Source organism: Boleophthalmus pectinirostris, unplaced genomic scaffold, assembly GCF_026225935.1.
Source record: "Boleophthalmus pectinirostris isolate CB_2022bp ecotype Guang Dong unplaced genomic scaffold, ASM2622593v1 HiC_scaffold_5, whole genome shotgun sequence".
In the NCBI taxonomy this organism is placed as follows: domain Eukaryota; kingdom Metazoa; phylum Chordata; class Actinopteri; order Gobiiformes; family Gobiidae; genus Boleophthalmus; species Boleophthalmus pectinirostris.
The window spans coordinates 16,452,623-16,474,435 of NW_026571404.1; the positions used below are offsets into that span (position 1 = coordinate 16,452,623).

The window sequence follows — 21,813 nt, forward strand, 5'->3', positions numbered from 1 at the left end:
GAACATCTACTGTTTTGTGTGTTTTTTGTGTGTACTTTTGCAAATGCTTAACCAAACAACTGTTAAGCATTTCAGCACAGATGGTTTTCTGATCAGTGAATCACATTCACTAGTCAATGGTCCATCTGATTAAACTTGCTCTAAACTTGCATGAATTACTCAAATCAGTTAGTGTGTTATCTTGTGTTTCTTCTGTGAATTACCCACATATTGTTGTATTTTCGCAGGCCGGCGGCGCTTCTCTCTTGCCCAAGTCGACTCCCTGTTGATGCGGATGCGCTCTGTGGCCAGTGACGAGCTGCACCAGATGATGCAGAGGAGGATGAGCCAGGAAAACCCAATCCGAGCCAGTGAGACCGAGTTTGTCCAGAGACTTCAGAGGATCGTGGTGCTGGCCGTCAACAGACTCATTTACCACGGTACAAATCTGCCCACTCTTTGCTCCAGCTCTGTGTGGTTAGGAATTCAAATTATGACTGCAGCTTAGTCCAAATGTAGCTCCAGTTTAAAGCCAGGCACAACTTGAAGGGTTTCTTTATACAATTTTGGTTTATTTTGTTGTCTGAATTGTGAATTGTGTTTGTTAAAAAGCTTTCTTCTGTAATTTTTCTGTGTACTTTTATGTTCAATGAGAAAACACTGAGAATTAGGGTGTTGCAATTAATCACATTTGAATCCAGATCAAGATTCAGTCATTTATATTTGTCAATGATTAGCTTGGGTCCTTTCAAGGGAAAGGTAAACAGTCGGTTCTCTGTCAGTAAAAGCATGCTGTTTGGTTCATAGTTTGCAGGAATAAATGAAATCTTAATTGGTTACGTTCAGTTAATCAGAATTGATTAATATGAGCAACAGCATGTTTAATTTTTAGTCATATCGACCGGCAAGTTAATGGAAAATAAATTGAAGGTTGTAGCGATAACATTCCAAAAAATTTGAACAACAGGAAAAAGTTTATTCAAATTATTAGACAAATTTTGGCATTTTTCATTCAGTACAAGCTGTACTGTCACCATGATGTGTGGGATGCAAATTCAAAATTGGTTATATTGTAATATTAGATCTGCATGTATAGGTGGGACATACTGTATCTGGTCTTATCCTCTTTCTTGCTTTTTTTTCTCAGATGTCAGTCAGGACTTGTTTGACCTGTTGAATATCCCTGACTCCCCGGACCACCAGCTCTACACCCCTGAACACGGAGACACGGCTCCAGACGAGAGCGGCCCCTCCTCTGTCCCTCATTCCCCCACCCCCTTCACCCTCCCACCCGCCAGCAAGAAGAGCCTGCAGAAGGATATACTCAAACTGATGATGGACGGCATCAAAATCGGCCTGGTAAGACTTTAGGTTCATACAGCCAAGGATAAAGTGCAGTTTATTGATCATGGGGGGAATTTTGCTCTTTGTATTTTGATCCATCCTTCAATGTCATTTGGGTGCTCTGAAGGAGATCTTAGTCTGGAGAATCTATTAGAAACATTATTTCATTAGTATGTTTATAGCCAAAGTACTTCATGATGTTATTGCTACAAAACTGAAAACATGAAATTTACTTAAATGTAGTCAAGTAAGCCATGGAAGTTAGTTTACTTTCTTTACAAGTAAAAGCTGCTGAAATCATGATGAATGTATTTATCATTTTATATTTTTGCAGTGCATTTTGGTCATTTGGCCTGCTCCTTGGAAATGAAACTATTGAAAATATTAAGACACTAAGACAAGATTTTTAAAAATTAAGATGGATGGTCAGGTTATAACCTTAGTAATTAAGCAAAATGTGTAAATAAACAGCATAACGTCTCTATTTCTAAACAGGGCAGCACGGGTCGAGGTGGAGCCCCCCATCACCAATGGAGGAGGATCCTTTGGTCTTGTCGTGACACTTTTCGGGTCCAAATCGGGCGTCTGCTGGTCCACACGCTCAGCCCTGCACTACCTCTGTCTGAAAGAAAGGAGGCGCTAGAGTTTGTGTTTGATCACAGACATTTGGACATCCTCAAAGAGAGTCTCAGTCCTGGTCTAGAGGTAAGTAAATGAAGAAGTTGGTTTGTTTGGCTAATGGTTCTGTGCTTAAAGTTGGTTAGATATTTTATTGAAAAAAAAAATGCATGCCAAACATTCGAGGCAAACCAATAGCAGCAGCAACCTTAAAAGTTACATAGTGCCCCATAGTTTAAGCTTGTATTGTCACATAGACTTGCTATACCGTATTTTGGTTAATTTTCTGCTTGTTCTGTGCCAAGTTATTTTCATGTTAATATTTATGAAACTGCAATAACTAGTTTTCTAACACTCTTTCAGCTCTTAGGCTCTTAGCTTTTTCAAATTGCTCAAAATAAGAAAGTAAACACATTTGTTTATTTCCCCAGCCCAACTTTAATTGATTTAGTTAATACTTTGATTTCATGTCTGCTTTCTGTTTTTCAGCATGGTCCAAAGTTGTCGTTGTACCTTTACGAGATGCTTCACGATCACAAAGACAATTTAACCAAAGATGAACAAAACGCAGTGGCTGTTTTCATGACATCTCTGAAGCTCTGTGGTCATCGCTGTATCCCTCCCAACTCTCCACATAAGAAAGACTTACTCAAGGCCATAAAGGAGGTTAGACAACAACCACTGTAAACATGTTACATAAGTTTTACATGTGTCAATAATGGAGCCTTTATTTAAACAGGAAAAATTCAAGTACGAAGCAGAAGAGAAAACAAGCAAAGTTGCCTGGGAAAAGAAAATGGCCAGTTCCCAGAAAAAGTAAGTAATTGTTTATCACCTTTGACTAGTAATAAACCTTTAAAATTAAGATGATTAATTTTTAGACACATGCAAATGTTCATTGATTCACTTGAGATGTGACAAGTAAACACTGAGTACAGATGTCAGCTTTGCAAATCAGATGCTTTTTCCTCTTCTCCATCTCAAATATATTGCTTAGTTAAAACATAATTTGAAATCTTCAGAAATTAAACAGATTTAATTTATCAATAATTTCTGAATATCAGTTAAGAACTTTATTAAATGAGCTTGAAATTCCTGACTATTTTGATAAGATCATAGTTTTTCAAAAGTAATACAGATTTTTTTTTGTATAATGGCAAGGTCATTCTAACCCAATTCTTATTTGTTTGCTACAGTCTTATCCAGAGGCTGGATGGGAAGTCTAAGGACATTTCAAAGATTGCGGCTGATATCACTCAGAACGTGTCTCTGCGTCAGGGCATGGAGATGAAGAAGGTGATCCAGCACATCAGGGGCCTCTATAAGACCGACCTGAGCGCCAGCAGACACTGGCAGGAGCTGGTGCAGCAACACACACACGACCGGTGGGAATTTTACTTTTAGTACTGGATTCTGTACTGCAGGGGCTTTAAGCAGAAATAGTTTTTCTATTTTGCATCATGTCTAATCATCAATGTTATGGTATACAACAACCCTCTGTCAGAAAAAAACATGTGGTTTGAGGAAATAAGGTGACAGTTTTATTGTGTTTAATCTCATTGATTAAAAGTCTGAATTGTTTATGTGTTGTAAAATCAATACTCAAACACATTTTTTACATTCTGACATTTAGATCAAATCTAAATTGAAATTGATCAATATGAGGAAATAAATCATTTGACATTTTTATTGCCCAGTCTTAATTTATTATTTTATTTTCAAAAAAAAAAAAACTCAAACGGTGCTTCACAACATGACAAAAATAATATGTTTTATTTTTTTATTTTCTAGAGCTGTATGGTACGACCCAACCTCTTACCCCACGTCCTGGCAGCTCGACCCGACCGAGGGCCCAAACCGAGAGCGGCGCCGGCTGCAGAGATGCTACCTCACCATCCCCAACAAATACCTGCTCAGCGACCGACGCAAACCTGAAGGTGCATCTAGGGTTATATACTCTGTGAAGTACTCTTATTATGATGCCTGGAGACCTGTCTGCTTGACTCTGTGAGGTACATTTATTCTTGTGTCACCTTGAGTAACTCTAGCACTGTGTTTTAGACCCCGTCAAGTCCCCTCTTTCGTTTTTATTTGAGGAAAAGACACACTCCTCTTTCTCCTCCACCGTGAAGGACAAAGCCACAAGTGAACCCATCAGGTACAAATATATTTCTTATTTTGTCTTTGTAAATATTGTCTACCTCTGTCTGTCTGTTTTTTATATTTAATCCATTTCTTGCCTGTTTTGTAAGAAGATGAGAAAGTACACAGATCAGCCATAACGACCACCAACATCATCAGCTTTTGAACATATCACTTTTATTTGGACAATATATATAATAAGAGCATGATTAGCAATACTTCACTGCCAACCTCAAGCAATCATATGCCATTCTGCAGTTCAGTAATGTTTGAATAAGTGACATCTATTCCTACACTGGTGTTGGTTCATCCCTAAGTTTTACTATTATTGACAATGCTCTCACTATTTTATATCGCATACCTTTAAAACTGCCATGTAAGTGCCATCTTGTAGACGATGCCCATCTCTATAGACAGGCTGTCATAATGTTTTACCTGATCTGTATGTGTCTTTATATTCTGGTCTGGAAGAGGCGACAGGAGGAATATAAATGTCTTATAAACTGGTGCTCCCTCCACGGTGGTTTGTACTTTTCTATTTTCTCTTATAAAACAGATCTTTTTGTGTCGGCAGGTTCACCAGGCGCTGCATTAGTGTCGCCCCCTCCAGAGAGACTGCGGGGGAGCTGCTTCTGGGTAAGACTCTGCACATAATAAACCAAAGGACCAGAGTTATACTGTGTCAGCCATTAGAGGAGATTACAGCCACTTTTCTCCCATAGAAGTGTTTTTATTCTGAGGGACTAAGGGACAGCTCTGTTTGTCTAAATCTTAGTTCATCAAATCTCTCTCTTTTGCCTCACAGGGAAGTCTGGCATGTACTTTGTGGAGGATAATGTATCAGATGCCCATGACAATCAGGTAATACTAATCTTAAGACATAAATCTATAAAGTCATGCTTTTGATAGCACTGGTTTGAATGGACTATTCAAATCATTGTAATCATATTTTGAAAACTGTCATCTGGACCTTAAAGGACACTAAAACACATGCCAAAAGACGTACAACCAAAACAGCAGCATTAGCAAATCAAAAATAAACCTTAGGCAATTAAAGAAATACTTAATAATAAGAAGAAATAGTTAACTACTGAAATAATTGTTCATTGGTTGGTTATTTATCTTTGCTTTGTTTTCTGCCACACCTTAGAAAGTTATGGTTAAATTTTTTTACTTTTTATGAATTGTCTGTGCAGGGTCACTTATGTATAATGATTTTTAGAAGTGTGGCCAATTTATCTTTTGAAAACCTTGGGGTATCTAACTGCATTTGTTTGGAGTTTTGATTAAAAGAAAAAATATATATATATTACTTGTGCTTGGTTTGCGTGTGGATGATTATGTAATTTAGTTAGTTTATTTTATTTATTTTTTTTATTTTTAGTTTTTTTAGTTTATTTTCTTCAGTCATTTAACATTATCATACATCATATTACAGTGATTTAACACAAAAAAAATTATGCAGTAAGGTTATTCTACAGACCAAAGCGGTTTAGGCTGAAGTTTAACACTTATTTTGCCTAACCCTATTAACATATAGAACATAATACAAGACGGCAGAACTGTTTACAGAAAACAACACAAAACTCATCTTTTGAGTGCAGGAAAGAAAATGTCCCTAAATCTTTTAGTATACACATACACAATACTGAACACAATCCAATATACGTCGATGTTCATACACACACACACACACACACACAGTGACCATGTCCATGTTAATATTTATACCTATTGGTTTATAAATACACTTACATATATAAATATAACTGAAGGTCACAGTTATTCTGTAAGTTCCATGGGCTAAAATATGATTTGTTGTATTTAACTCAGAGTTTAAATTTATCTCAGTTTTATCGCTAAATGTAACAGCATATTGACTGAAATTTTAGAAATCAGAGCTACTTTTGCTACATCCCATGTGTTGTCTTGATTGTCTTAGTTTTCTATTGCATAACTTTATATTTGCTGTGTAAAACCCCAGCCACCTGTTACACTTGTATTTTGTTTTGAACAGAGCCTTCATGGCGAGACTGAAGCCCCATCTTTTTCCTGGACGTATGAAGAGATCAAAGAAGTGCACAAACGCTGGTGGCAACTCCGAGACAACGCAGTCGAAATATTCCTGACCAACGGCCGGACCCTACTGTTAGCATTTGACACCACCAAGGTATGGTAAAAACAAATTATTATTCAAATTGTTTGTGGGTTGAAAAATTACTATTGCAGATATTTTAATTTAGTTCTGCCAAAAAGACAAAATTGGTTTTCCTTGAAATGGGCAGGTGCTACAAACAAGCTATTCTCTGCGGTAATGAAATATGGAAATATGGGTGAATGGAAAATATGTGATTTTGAAAAAACTACCAGATAAAAAGCTCCACAGAGGCTGGAAAAGCATGAGTCAAGATAATCAGACTGGAAGAGAATGAAAGAAAAATGGCTTGTATTTTTGTACGAGGGGAATGCTAAAAATTTTAATGACTAATAGTTCATATTGTTAAGCTTTTTTTATCCACTATATTACATTCATTAAGCCTGTGTTAGATTTGTTGTGGCTTCTTTGTCCTTTAGAAAGATAAAAAAAAATTACCATATTCTGATTAGATTTTCAGCTGAATTTACCAATGGGCTGAGGAATAAATGACTAGTTTCCTGGATCAAGATTTTACAAAGATTTAGATGAAGGTATCTCTATTATCTGTTATACATTCATGCATTATATTGAATTGCAAATTTCTAAGCAGTAATTTTACTATTTTGTTGCCGTGGAATGGCCCAAAGCAAAGATGACTGCATAAACCATGAGGCATTGTTTAGATTCAGCCATTATGAAGAATTTACTGCTAATTAACACTCTAATAACAACTCTATTATTTTGACCTATGCCCTGTGTCAAAAGCTACATTTTAAAGTCACTATCTGCGTGTTTATTTGATTTTTTTTCACCAGTAGATGGCAGATATGAAACCTGTTCCTCCGTCCTCTCACCTGTCCTTTGTTCAGCCTCACCTGTACCCTATGATATTTTTCTGTCAGACCAAAGCTGGCAACTATCTGACTGCAGTAACATAGATTGCATCTTGTGGTGATCTGTGAGAATACACCAGGGGCAGGTCACCTAATCTAATTACAAATGGTATCTGTAATGGCTGGGGGCATAATGTAACTTTTCTGGCATAGGTGTGCCACTTGACTTGGTCATAAAGGTAAAGATCCATGTTACTGCTTTGCCTTGAAAGTTGGCATTAAACATATCTATCTTGTATTTAATCAATTACAGCTTTTGTTAAGCCCCTTAGTAAGGCTGTGCAATTAATCAAATTTTGATCGCGATTTAAATTTTGTGTGTCAAATTATCTCCAAACTCATATAATCGAGTTGAAACGAAAGCTTAACAAAGTTTATTTTGGGATTTTTAAAATCAAAATACATATATTTATTTATGTTTTTAAATATAGATTGCAAAACAGCTGGATATAGAGTTTATTTTGATACATTTATGTTTTTCTATGCCTTATTATTCTATAACCTTATTTCAGGTTCAGAGTATATTTTATTAATTTTTTGTTTATACATTGCAAAACTGCTCGAAGATACATATTTGTAGCCTATATTTATTTTCAATTTGAAAGTTTTGTGTAAATTATCAATTACAAAGTGTTTGTTTTTTGGGGGGGAGAGAGAAAGGTTGAATAAATGCATTGTGTAACTAAAAAATAGTCATTTGAATAGGCGTGATTTCAATATTGACCAAAATAATCAGACAAGATAATACCAGAGCAAACTTAGGATATCATTATATTTGTAATTAAAATGTCTTCACCTGCATTTTACACTGCTTATCATTAAATCCTACCAGGCCAACATGCAGAAAAAAAACCCAAAAAGCATTACATTATATTATTCTTGTTTCTTATTTGTAGTTCCGTGACGACGTGTACCACAACATCCTCACCTCTGACCTCCCAAACCTGCTTGAACACGGGAACATCACGGCCCTCACTCAGCTGTGGGGGTCCGGACAGATCTCCAACTTCGAGTACCTCACTCACCTCAACAAACACGCAGGGCGCTCCTTCAATGACCTCATGCAGTACCCTGTGTTCCCTTTCATTCTGAGAGACTACACCAGTGAGACGCTGGACCTGCAGGATCCAACCATCTACAGGTCAGGACTGCACAATATGTCACAATCAAAGCAAAATCGCAAATTGCAAAGGCTGCATTATAGATAATAGAATCAATGTCCTCTGCAAAAGCCTTAAAATCTCCTTAAAATCTTGTCCTGTAGACCTACAAACATATTCTGAAATGCATGGGATTTTTCAGTCTTCTCTCAAATGTTAATGCTCCTGGAGTTGTTTAAATTGTGCACTCTAAACTTTTTAAACGTATCTAATCACAATCACATCCACATTTTTTCCAAAATCATACAACCCTGGTTTGATTGTGAGGTTCAGACTTTAAATTACTTTTTTGTTAATATTTTATCCATGTTCCAAGTTTTTGTTCAGAATCCAGAATCTACTTTTTCTTTGTTAAATCCTGGTTCTGTCTTAGTATTATTTTACTTTATCTTGGAAACCATTGTACGTTTGTTTAGGGGCATAAAAAGTATCTTAATTTTTTTCCATAAAAATGTGTGCCTAAAACCCACAGAAGAACCAAGGGCAGTTAGTTTTATTACTGATGAAACTTCTTGGTTCACATGAGTGTATTTCTTTGCAGGAACCTGGTCAAACCTATTGCTGTTCAGTCAAAGGAGAAAGAGGATCGCTATGTGGATAATTATAGAGTAAGTCTTCTTGCTTGATTTAATGAAATGGTACACACACAATGTTAGATTACCTTCTATCTGGCAGCCACAGCACTATTCGTTTACATGACGCCGCAAGTCACAGGCACTAAATTATGTATTTGGTTCTTGACGTCTCATTTATGTTTTACCGTTGATATTTTACTGTGGATTTAAATTGGCTGCAGTGACTTCGCTAGAACCAAATGGGGCTGGGCTATAAATCTGTATATCTAAATATTCCTACTCATCTAGTTACAAACACTGACACACAATTATTTCCCCTCATGTGTCTGTTGTCAGTGTCAAGTTTAGCACTCTTAATTGACGTTTTTGTTGCCATAGATAAAGGTTTACTGTGTAACTTTTCTGGTTGGAGGTGGGTGAGCCTTGTTGTTTTGCCATCATTCCATCATATAGCATTAAACTTATTTACAAATCGTTTGTTTCATTACCGATGGTTTTATTGCTTGAAAATACCTTAATGACGTGTTTTCTTACAAATCTGACCGTTAACTTTGCTACCTGCATTTGTCCATGGAAATAGATAAGATCAATACAATACTGTGGAACATTTTGTGCAGAGAAGTAATATCTCCATGGAGACAAGCATGTGGCAAACCCTTTATCAGAAACATCACACAGTATACCTTTAATATGACATGATTATTTTACATATCTACATTTGGTTTACAATATTCAAACTTCATGGGGCCTAAAACATAACACTCGTTCTCTGTCTCTCTGTCTCTCTCTTGTGCAGTATCTTGAGGAGGAGTACAAAAAGGGTATTCGTGAGGATGACCCCATGCCCCCGGTGCAGCCCTACCACTACGGCTCGCACTACTCCAACAGTGGCACCGTTCTACACTTCCTGGTCCGAATGCCCCCTTTCACCAAAATGTTCCTGGCCTATCAAGGTGAGTTAAACTTAATCAGTGCTTTTCCTGGTTTGCCCTGGTTCAGTCCTCAGGGTTCCCACAGTAATGAAAATGTCATGGAAATTGAAAATGTCATCTTCCAGGCCTGGAAAGTCATGGAATTTTAGTATCTCTTTCACGCAACTACAGCGTTCTGTTAAGTTTTCATTAGGCTATTATGATTATTTCCGAACATATGCGTCTTTTGTTTAAAAGAGGTGACAATAAATGCACTGACAATATTTTTAATGTTAAAAAAAACTAACCATAAGGTGAGTGGAAAGGGTTAACATGTCATATTTAACCCTAAAAGTCTGATCAATTCTACATATGTAGGTGCCGTAAAGTCATGGAAAATTCACTTAAGGTCATGGAAAAGTCATGGAAAAGTTTAGAAATTTTGTCAGTCCCGGTTTGGCACTGGTCCAGTTCTGGTCCAGTACTGGTTTAGTCCTATGTCTGTACTGTACTTGCTCAGTCCTGGTTCAGTCTTGGTTCAGCCCTACATTAGTCATGAGTACATGAGTACTGAGTTTAGTCTCAGTTTTTTCCTGGTTTAGCTCTTTTTAAGTCTCAGGTTTGTCCTAATTTAGTCAAGGTTTACAACTTGTTAACTTAGCTTTGTTTAGGTTCATCTTAGACTGGTCTGTTTCACTGTTCGTGTGCTTATTTCTTAATGCATTTTGCATAATTTATCTCAGCCTTGGTTAGTCCTGTTTTTTCATCTTTTTTTATGATGTTTTTGAGTATACTTATACCTGTGTCAACTGGGTGGTCTTTTGTGGGTTTTTAATAGCAGGCAATTACCATAGACCTCCAAAAAGCTTTTAGCTGCAGTGAGTGCCACCTGCCTCCATTTTGAGGGGGGCTTTTAGCACCAAATGCTAAATATTTGAATCTCCAATACCACATTATGTCACTTGCCCTCAGAACACCTACTTATTCTTTTAAAAGTGTTACCTCTGATCCGCCCTTGCCCTTTCTATTAAAACTCCCATCAGATTAATTAGTATTTCAATCGTCTTTAAGTCTCCTTGATCTTCTGGGACGTCTTTTTATCATTTCAGGAATATATTCAGGGTGTGTGCAGAGGTCTTAAAAGGGGCAATTATCAGACAGTGGGTGAATCTTTAATATTGTGTCTTTGTTCCCGGTTCAGATCAGAGCTTTGATATTCCCGACCGTACTTTCCACTCCATGAACACCACGTGGCGCCTGTCGTCCTACGAGTCCATGACCGACGTCAAGGAGCTCATCCCGGAATTCTTCTACCTCCCAGAGTTCCTCGTCAACAGAGAAGGTAGTCTTACTGTGAAGTGTAATCGGCTAACAAGCTAAAGGTGCACTGTGCAACTTTTCAGGTATAGAGTCCACCCCCACTAGAGACTCCTTTGAGATGTTATTGATTTACCTCAAAAATCTACGGCATTAAACTTATCCAACTCCATGGTGACAAAGGGGTAATTCATCAGGTTATAGGTCAGCTCTGCGATGAGGAGACACTGATCAGAAGAAGAATGCATGCTTGTAAGGTATTTTGGACCAATAAAAGTAAAATGTAAATTCTGTGGAACATTCCAGGAAAAGCAATAACATCTCCATGCAGACAAACAGCTGAAAAGTGACGTAGTGTACCGTTTATCTTTCACCACAATAGAATACAATGCAATACTTTTTGTGCAGTTTTGGTACATTCTGTTTTTACATGTTCCACCTCGCCCAATGGCTACAAATGGAAACAAGCTGCATAGATGATACTGGCACATTTACAGAATTAATTTACGGTCTCATTTCTCCCTCAGGTTTTGACTTTGGAGTCCGTCAGAACGGGGAGAGGGTCAATCACGTAAACCTACCCCCCTGGGCGCGCAATGACCCTCGACTATTCATCTTGATCCACCGCCAGGCTCTGGAGTCGGAGCACGTGTCCCAGACGCTGTGCCAGTGGATCGACTTAGTGTTCGGCCTCAAGCAGAAAGGAAAAGCTGCTGTACAAGCCATCAATGTATTCCACCCAGCTGTAAGGATCCCAGCTTCTGCACTGAATATTATGAAAAGACAAAGACTACAACTAACCAATACTTTAGTAGTTGACTAGTCAGCATTTTTCTGATTAGTGATCTAGTCATACCATTATTTCTATTGTGTATTTTTAATCTGATCAAGGTTGAATTATTGTGACTCAAGGCTTCTACATAAAAAATGTTTGGATTAAGTGTATTATTGATAAAAATCATAAATTATGTAATGCAGCTGTCTTAGTCATAAAAGATATTGTGGCTGCGTTCACACTTGCACACAAACCCTGTCTAAACTCAGAATAAATTGCAACTGAACTGGAAATAAAACCCAGACTAGATCAAAACTAAACCAGGACTACAACAGTGCAATCACCAAACCAGCACAAGTGTGAACAGTGTGATTTTCAAAGTATGAGTATGATTATGTGTGTGTGTGTAGTCCTTACAGTTTCAGAAAGCACTCCTTTAGTTAGAGTTTTCTGATGATTTGTTGTTTGGCAGACTTATTTTGGCGTGGACGTGTCGGCAGTGGAGGATCCAGTGCAGCGTCGTGCCTTGGAAACCATGATCAAAACATACGGCCAGACGCCCAGACAGCTCTTCAGTGCGTCCCACATCAGCCGCGCCGGGACCAGGCTCATAATGGAAGGGGAGCTGCCCGCTGCCATGGGCCTGCTGGTGCAGCTGGCCTTCAGAGAGACCAGGGAGCAGGCCAAAGAGATTGTGTGCCCGGTAAGAACGCCGCTCTGGCCACTGCCGAGATAATTTAGCACAGTTGATGAGGAACCATTTAGCATTGTTCATGGTAGTAACTCAGTCTTTATTCTTAACTATTTTATGTTATGCTATAGTTGGTATTAGAAACAAACTAGTGTATCTTGGAATATTGAACCCACTTAATTTTACTGAAATGGTTAATTTGGTCCATAAGGATTTATAGTTAATAGTGAATATATTTTTACAGACACAGTTACTCTAAGAATAGCACAAGGTAGACAAATAAATGTACAAATAAAAGAAAGCTAAAACAATCTAGTGCAGGCTACTTCTTAAACTACAGTCTGGCGTTATATAACATTCTGCAATATAATGCCAGTAAATGTCCAGTTTCTTATCCAGTCGGTTTATTCCCACAGAGCCCTCTTCCCTGGATCAAAGGGCTGAAATGGGGGGAGTACGTGGGGTCGCCCAGTGCCCCTGACCCTGTGGTGTGCTTCAGCCAGCCTCACGGGGAGCGCTTTGGGTCCCTGCTCGCCCTGCCCACCCGCGCCATCTGTGGACTGTCCCGCAAGTTCTGCCTCATGATGATCTACAGCAAGGAGCAGGGTAAGACCTCCACTGAGCCTCAAGATGTTATGCTAGCAATCAATAAAATCAGATCCAATGTTTAACCTGCACTATGTTGCTCTTTATCCGACCACACTACAAAAGCTGTAAAATTGCATTCTGCTTTGCGACTGAGACGCACAGCGGAAATGTTGCAGCAACATCAAAGGCAACAGTTTGCTGCTGCAAAACTTGAATTTCCCTCTGGATCAATAAAGTATCTTGCTCAAATTATTGCTCTCTATCTTTCTCTCTCTTATCTCATTGGCCAAATGTATAGAGAGAAATCAGATGTATCTTGAATAATCTAATCATCTAGATAAAAATAATCTACACTCAATACTCAAATAATTTTATCTACTGCTACTACCATTTAAATGTTAAGAAGATAAGTTAAGTTTTGGGGTAATACTTTATAATAACAAACATATTATCGGTAATAAAACATACAGCCACTGCTCTGTGCTCAATTTTTTAATCTGTACTTACTTTGTTCTCCAATTATATTTTCTTAATCATTGATACACTATGATTTTTCAGCATCACATCGTAATTTTAGTACAAGTTAAATAAAAATCCATGGCTCTGTAGCGTGTTGTTTATTGTAATGACTTTCAATATCTGCTCCCATTGGGCGCTGCGGTTTTCTAACATGGAAGTCAGCAGATGTTTTTCTTTTATTATTGTTTTACGTGAATATTGCAATTTAAAATGTGCAAATTATAACACAGCGGTCCACAGCTGTCGTAGATTATAATTATATAGCAGGCCCAAGCACAATATGTGTTCTTTAAGGCTGATTAAGGTGTATTCATTATAAAGTCTATCCTGATTTTGCTGTTGTGTTAAGTAACATTGTTTTGTTTTTCTCTTTAAAGGGGTCCGGAGCATGCACAGTACAGACATCCAGTGGTCTGCCATACTGAGCTGGGGCTACGCAGACAATATACTGAGGCTGAAGAGCAAACAGAGTGAACCACCCATCAACTTTATCCAGTGCTCCCCACTTCACCTGGTAATTATTGAAAATGCGTTATGTTATTATAACCGATGATGTAGCTCAACACAAAGGGAGAGATGGGAATAAAATATGATGTGACTTGAAACAAATCAGGTACAGTTAATTTATAGCTGCACCATAGTTAGACTTAATGAAGCATGAAAAAAAGACTTGGTTCATAATGAACAAATTAAACTAAAGTATACTAAACTAAGAACAGAGTTAGAGTATTAATAAAGTAATTAAGTAGTTATTAAACCTGAATTACTCTTACTCTTAATAAAAAAAAAAAAGTCCTTATCAGTTAAGTCTTTATTAAGGCTTTATTAAAACTATTAGAAGTTATTATAAAGTGTTAACTTGTATCTTAATTTGGACAGGGGTCTTTCTGATCTATCAAAAAAGGTATATGAATGTATATATTTCACATTTTCACTTGTAAATCCTCCATGACTTTGTTCTCTTGCTAATACAGCAAGCCTTAGAATAGGACAAGTGTTTTGTTTATGTTTATTGTAAGCACCACTCAAGTTTAGCGCTGATAAGTACAATGTATTTGCAAGGAGTGTTGATAAGAACGGCTTAGAATTAATTTCCATATTAATGACAGACTGTCTTATCCTCTGGAGGATGTAATCCCCAATAACATTGAGTCGTTTGAACTACGGTTACATTTTTCCATTGTTTATTTGTTGTTAGTTTGGTATCAGACTTATTCATTTGGCGGTAAATTTCCAAATCTCATTTTATACATTTAACCAAAAAAGCAAATATGTTATAAGATATGTTATTTGCATTAAAGGTGTATTATGTAACTTCTCTGATGACGGGTCTCCATGGAAATGTTGTTGCTTTGCCTGGAATGTTTCTCATTATGCATTTTTGATATGTTAGTTTTAAGGTATTTTTGAGAAATAAAAACGACACAAGTTTTTTTCCTATGTCAAATTTATATATTATTGAGAAAGCGGCATTCAAACCAACCAAACCAAAAATCCCAGAAATCACCTCAAAATGGTTTAAAAGTGAGAATAGTAAAATCAACAGAGTAGATGTTTTGTGAACTTTGGGTTGTTTTTTTGCACCTGTGCTAAATTACAGCCTTCCCTTTTACACAGTCTGTAAAACACCATGTCGTGTCCCTATGATTTGGTGTTCACTCAGCCCCAGTTCAAATGAAAGTCCTTCTCCTCTTTCTCCTCTCTGCTCCAGGTGACCAGCTGTGCCTGGGTGCCCGATGGATGCCAGCTCTTTACGGGCAGCAAGTGTGGAGTCATCACCGCCTACAGCAACCGCTTCACCAGCACCACGGTGAGTCTCCATGGCAACGGCCCCCTTTAACCCGCGGCCCGCTCCTCGCCACCGGTCCACCCACCTCCTCCCATCACCCCCCTCTGCTCCTCTTATCCAGATCGGGATCATGCATCACTAAAGCAATGTTATGGGAGAAATCGCTTTTTGGCAAGCAGAAAGCCATGTTTGTAGAATTATATTAGAAAGAAATATGAAAAGCAAGAGTGCAGTAATGTCCCAGATACTAAGTGATTCAACTCTTAGTATTACAGCTCGATACTCATTTGAGCAGGTGCATATCAATACTAACGAAATCACTTAAATAAGACAAAATCCCTTAAGTCCTTTAGTAAATTAATTGGTTGACCACGTTTTTAATTGGTAGACTAATTATTTTACTAGGATTACAAGGATATATATGGATCACAATAAAAAGGAGAATGTGTGGAGTGAGTTTTGCTGAAGTTTTTGACGTTAGAGTACACACATATAACATAGAAACAGGAAGTGAACTAGAATTTTTTATTTTTTTTAATTAGCCAAGACTATACCAGAACTAAACCACATCTAGAACAAGACTAAACCAAATCTACATTAAGACCAAGGGTGTAGGTTTGCATACGGGACATGTCACAACCAATATTTGGGGAAGACAAAATAGTCACTACTAATATTTGTCATTTAATTTTAATAAACAAAAATATATATTTATTCTGATATTTTTCCAAAGTCATTAGTATTAATTTAACATGCTTTAGTTCAAATTTTTTCATTAGATGTTCTGAGATGTATTCAGTGATATGACGACAGGGTTACCCCTGCCATTATTTTATTGGCTGCAACAGAGTGATATCATTAGTGGAGTCAGAAGCCTAAACTGGGGAAGCGGCAGGACCTCGAGGGCCAGCTCCTGAAGATGGCGGCTTGAGGCAAGAAAAGCTTTTCAAAAGGAACTTATTTGGCTTCATCTTCAATTAAACTTGCCTGATAAAGAGTCGCCATGGAAAAAGAGCGACTATCGCCACATGACACCTCTTAAACGGCACCCTACTCGTGCGCTGTTAGCAGCCAGACTCTACTGACAATATTCCATGGAAAAATGTACGGACATAACCTCACAAATATCTCATCACCAACAAGTAAAGGGAAATCTTTTACATCACTGTTATCCAGTAAAGAATCATCTTAGAAGGGCAATGGACACTAACTGTACATTTTGCGAACTGAAAAATGAAACACCTCTCACTTATTTTGGACCTGTGTGTTTTTGGAGAGAATTCATAAAACATATGAGGGGTAGGTTAGCTGATAATGTCCTCGCCAAAGCTGAGACCAAACCTACGCCTTTGATCAGGACTAAACCAGGACTGTAAGGAGAAGCTAGTATTCCTGTATCATTAGGTACAGAAAACATTTAAATAGGACATCCTTAATTTATTTACTGTGTAGGTTAGTGACAAGGTTAACAATCCCACTGTATTTTAGAGCAAATTTAGCAACCCACCTTCCATTTCATCTCAGTACTGCAGGCCTATGAAACATTATGTCGTCACCTGAAAGCCGCCTGCCCTCCCTGCTCTCTTGACCCAGGCGCAGGGTTCTTCATTAGGCACATCACAGCTGCCCTTGAAACGCATCTCAACAGCTCAGGACTCAGGAGTGGGATTAGGGGTCGCGGAGTTCAGTCATCAGAGCCGAGCGCAGGTTTCTACCCACTCATAGGGATTTTGAAAAGCAGTTGATAAATTAGCACGAGAGATGGTGTGCAAAGGATGAATATAACTCAAGTGCTGTGCCAGAGTAGTATATTTTTGTCTCCATCAGTTTTCAAAACGTTGTTCAAATAAGACACTAGGATTGTAGGTAGGGCTGCAAAATAAAATGCTAAATTGTCTGACGCAAGAACCGATACTGCAAGAAAATAAATATATCACAATAAGGCAAGGTTTTATAGGAGTTTTTGAAAGAAAATTGATAAAAAAGATAGATAGTATTCATGATTTTCCATTTTAGCTTTTACTTGGGTTAGTCTCGGTTTAGTTTCTGTTAAATGATAACTTTAAGCGAGTTTGACTATTAAATGAAAGCATGCACATTTCTTGTTTTAATTTAACTGATCGCACTGTGCTAAAATATATATTAAAATGTCACAATAATATAATTATCTCAGTAGAGAAAATGGTTTCCTGTAGCTCTAGTTGTAAGCATTTTGTAGATTAGTCATTTAATTTGTTGATGGTAGGGATGGACAACCAATGAGTTACTTTGTTTCAACTTGGTTCGTTTTGAGACGCATCAGAGTCAATCTGTAAAAAAATACAGATATTCTGCATTTCCTTGGCAAGACATTTAGACCATTTCCCAATGCCATGCCCATTTTTAGTTGGCTTTGACTTGAATTCAATTTTCAGCTTTGACGATTTGTTGATTGTCTCTCTCCTCTTTTCACTTCCATTTCACTCTTTCACTTGCTCAACAACAACAAAACAAAACATACGACATGCAACAAACACTACAGGCTGAAAAATAACTATGGTTAAATACCTAGTACACTATAGCATGTGTTATGTTTCCTCAGCCGTCAGAGATGGAGGTGGAGTCGCAGGTCCATCTGTACGGACACAGCGCAGAGGTCACCAGTCTGTTTGTGTGTAAACCCTACAGCATCCTCATCAGCGTCAGCAGAGACGGCACCTGCATCCTCTGGGACCTCAACAGGTCAGAGACAGCTAAACTTTTAAACGGTTTACTCAGTTGTTTATTCGTGTGAGATTATTTGGCATAAGAACATAATAAAAGGTTGAAATGGACTATACTCTAGTATTAGTAGATAATAGAACCTATTCCACCTGTGCCAAGACAAAGTACAAAAACAGCATAAAGATGAATAACTCTTGTAAACAAACAGACCTAAATCCAAATGTCCAAATGTGTTATTGGTGATTCTGGTGAGTGGTTTATGTTTTTCACCAAATTGATTCTTCTTTAAGACATGTTAAAATGATGTTACCTCATAGCTGTTTCATTCACACTTTTGAGTAATCCTGGATTATTAGTTTGTTTTAATCTCCAAATCTCAAAATGCACTGCTCCACCTTGTGATGTCATGTAGTGGTAGTTTTCAAGTTAACGTCTACCTTTTTTACCTTTAGTTCAGTAGAGAGTAGCAGTTCCAGGGCTGAAATCACTCAAATTATTCTAGAGAAAGTGGAGTTTTAAACCAGAGTAACATTTCCTGTGTTACCACATGACATCACAAGGTGAAACAGAGTGTTTCCGTTTGAGAGCTGAACTCACTCTAAATATGCAGGTTTGTGTGTTTAAATATGTGTAAATGAAATAAAACACAACTCCAGGTGTGGTTTTGATGAAGAAACATTATAACACAGATCAGAAAATAGTGTAATATGCGCCCTTTAAGTTGGAACCACAAAAAATAAATCCATTAGTGTTGTGTATTTTGTTTGTAATCGTCCTCTGTGTTTTCAGGTTGTGTTATGTCCAAAGCCTGACAGGTCACAAAAGCCCAGTGACTGCTGTGTCTGCGAGCGAGACGACCGGAGACATCGCCACAGTCTGTGACTCAGGTACTGTCTCTGAGCCAGGACAATATTACATTACACATCATTACACAATATTTACCTATCAGGTTCACAGCACTTCAGAGGACACTGTGATGACCCCTAATAGTCAAATATTCTCCCTGCATGCTCCTAAAAACAAACTGGACAGTACACTGGCATTACAAATCTAGAGTAAAATTATTGCCCTCATAAATAAGATGAGGAATAAACTGGAATTAAAAAAATGAATAAGGCAATAAGTGAAATTTACTCCAAAGCTGTATTCAATAAAATTATTTAAAGATGTTGTGTGTCACCGTAGTCTTGTATAAACCAGTATGAGATGCTGCTTTATGTATTATCATATCATATAAAAATAAATAAATAACTTCCTTAACCTTGATTCCCAAATTTCTTAGTGACAAATGAATAACACAGATGAAACATCGGTGCTTCACTATCTATTATTACACCAGACTGTCGATGTAAATGTCTGTGTCGACAGAATAATGTTTGAAATAAAATTAACCTTGCATTACATGAATCGTCGCATGTTCAGGGACTATTTTCTCAGCAGCAGCGAAATTTTACTTTGCCGGTAAGATAGGTGCTAGGTCATATCAGTCCGCCGCTACCAAGCTTTCTATCAGGAAGTACAAGTCGCTGCTGCTGCTCAAACATAAATCCTTCAAATGCAAGTTTAATTTTACATCTGAAATTACTCTATCAACACAGACATTCACATCGACACTCTGGTATAATAATAGATTTACTTCGGGTGCTTTGTGGAGTGGGTAAGACTGTTTTTAGTAGCAGGATAACTATGGCCATTGACATGCACTAGCCTAGCTCCAGCGACCTCTACAAATACAAGGACTGGATGGAATATTTTAAAAAGTGTCTCCACACGTCTCCAACACTCTGGCGCACTAGGAAATATGGTCCTATGTCCAAAATTCCGGACTGTCCCTTTAAATTCCATGAACCTTTGCTAGAATCATTTCGATAATTCCAGCCCTAGATTTGCCAATCACTTCTGCGCATTCTGAGCTTTGGAAAAAAAACAGACTAACAATAAATGGTTACTCAAACAGGTGTGAATCAAACAAAACACCATGTATGTTTTTTAGGACGTAACAACATTGTAACATGGATTGAGGCTCATAAGAGTCAGATTTGTGTAATATGGGACCTTTAACTAATATATGCCATTTTGCAGAGTGTACCACTGAGTTCATCCCGTTATTATTCATCATTTTGTTCACAGTTGGAGGAGGCAGTGACTTGCGCCTGTGGACAGTGAATGGAGATTTGATCGGACACGTTCACTGTAGAGAGATCATCTGTTCTGTGGCCTTTTCAAACCAGACGGAGGGCGTGTCCGTCAATGTGATCGCAGGAGGGCTGGAGAATGGAGTGGTCAGGTACAGTGCCTTCAATAAAGATGTACTACTGTGTCATTGTGTGTGTGTTTAATAGAGATTTTCACTTTAGATTATGGAGCACCTGGGATCTGAAACCTGTGCGAGAGATCACCTTCCCGAAGTCGAGCAAACCTATTATCAGGTATCAACATAGTTGTTTACCTTTCTTTCATATCAAGTGCTACTTAAAATCAAAACAAAGTCTTTGCAAAACTTTTTTTTGTCCGTTCTACCTGGGGGGGGGGGGGGTTGTGCTTCTTTTTTCTATATTTTCTATTTATCAGGAATGATATACAAGCACATTCATCTTATAAAAGAAAAGATGATTTATACCATACCATATTTACCATATTTTTCAGACTATAAGTTGCTCCAAAGTATAAGTTGCACCAGCCAAAAAATTCATAATGAAGAAGACAAAAAACATATATAAATCACACCAGACTATAGGTCACACTTTTTTCAGGAAATTTATTTTATAAAATCAGAGACCAGGAACCAACATTTCATCTTGAAAGGCAAGTTATAGTAATAACAATAGAACAGAGAACAACAGGCTGTTAACGTCACATATGAACAGTTATTCAGATAACTATAGCATAAACAACAGAAAAAGTTTACCAAACACTCCATCTCACTCCAAATCACTAAATCCATTGAATTCTTCATCCTGGGTGTCACTTCTGAGCAACTCCGTGTCCTCCAGAGGTAAACAGAGCGCCACTTCATCTTCTGTGTAGCTGTCGTCAGACTCGGCATCAATTTCAGCCTTTCTGAATCCTGACAGGATGGTTTTGGTTGTCACTGAAGTCCAGGCTTTGACGAGTCTGTCGATCCATCCAGTGATTTCCAGGAAAGTTGCATCACACACCTCCTGGTTACCTGTGTTCTCCATCCCTGCTTTCCCCTAGTCCCTCACAAATTTCTCGCGCACTCTAAACTTTCTTTCTGCTGCTTACCATTTTCGGCTGCTTATTTTGCTACTTGCAGCAGGACAGTGGCTTTTTCTGGAGGAGACGTGGGCAGACAGTGGTACAGGAGTAATAGGAATAGCAGATACTGACACACGTGGCTGTCAGTGTGAAAATTTTAATATATAAGTTGCACCGGAGTATAAGTCGCAGGACCACCCAATCCATGAAAAAAGTGAGACTTATAGTCTGGAAAATACAGTATGTCTTTTTTACCAGGAAATAATGCTGGTGCGCTGTTAGCATGCTAGTTGTTAGCAGTGCTGTAACATTCAAAGTCCACTCTGAAAGTTGTGGTGGATAATTAGGATGCTAGGAATGTCTTTAGGAAAATAATACATTTGGAGTGCTGCAAACAATTTAAAATAGTTCTGTTTATCACATTTTAAGATGCTTTTAACTTAATGTCTTTTT

General features: G+C 37.8%; 1 protein-coding gene across 3 annotated transcripts in view; it reads left to right on the forward strand.

Moving 5' to 3' along the window:
- Nucleotides 1-21,813, forward strand: part of lyst (lysosomal trafficking regulator) — a 74,465-nt gene that overhangs the window by 50,085 nt on the left and 2,567 nt on the right. For all 3 annotated transcript variants that reach the window (XR_008633309.1, XM_055162362.1, XM_055162363.1), the window contains exons 28-51: nt 228-419; nt 1,127-1,338; nt 1,819-2,028; nt 2,431-2,607; nt 2,681-2,757; nt 3,138-3,326; nt 3,733-3,878; nt 4,003-4,099; nt 4,658-4,719; nt 4,889-4,944; nt 6,101-6,253; nt 8,010-8,254; nt 8,815-8,881; nt 9,645-9,801; nt 10,961-11,101; nt 11,604-11,821; nt 12,324-12,554; nt 12,959-13,148; nt 14,027-14,163; nt 15,361-15,459; nt 18,020-18,159; nt 18,931-19,028; nt 20,272-20,428; nt 20,499-20,570. Coding sequence is in view for 2 of the 3 variants with exons in the window: in XM_055162362.1 (XP_055018337.1) it covers nt 228-419; nt 1,127-1,338; nt 1,819-2,028; nt 2,431-2,607; nt 2,681-2,757; nt 3,138-3,326; nt 3,733-3,878; nt 4,003-4,099; nt 4,658-4,719; nt 4,889-4,944; nt 6,101-6,253; nt 8,010-8,254; nt 8,815-8,881; nt 9,645-9,801; nt 10,961-11,101; nt 11,604-11,821; nt 12,324-12,554; nt 12,959-13,148; nt 14,027-14,163; nt 15,361-15,459; nt 18,020-18,159; nt 18,931-19,028; nt 20,272-20,428; nt 20,499-20,570 (3,523 nt within the window). In the remaining variant the exon portion in view is untranslated. The remainder of the gene's footprint in view (nt 1-227; nt 420-1,126; nt 1,339-1,818; nt 2,029-2,430; nt 2,608-2,680; nt 2,758-3,137; nt 3,327-3,732; nt 3,879-4,002; nt 4,100-4,657; nt 4,720-4,888; nt 4,945-6,100; nt 6,254-8,009; nt 8,255-8,814; nt 8,882-9,644; nt 9,802-10,960; nt 11,102-11,603; nt 11,822-12,323; nt 12,555-12,958; nt 13,149-14,026; nt 14,164-15,360; nt 15,460-18,019; nt 18,160-18,930; nt 19,029-20,271; nt 20,429-20,498; nt 20,571-21,813) is intronic.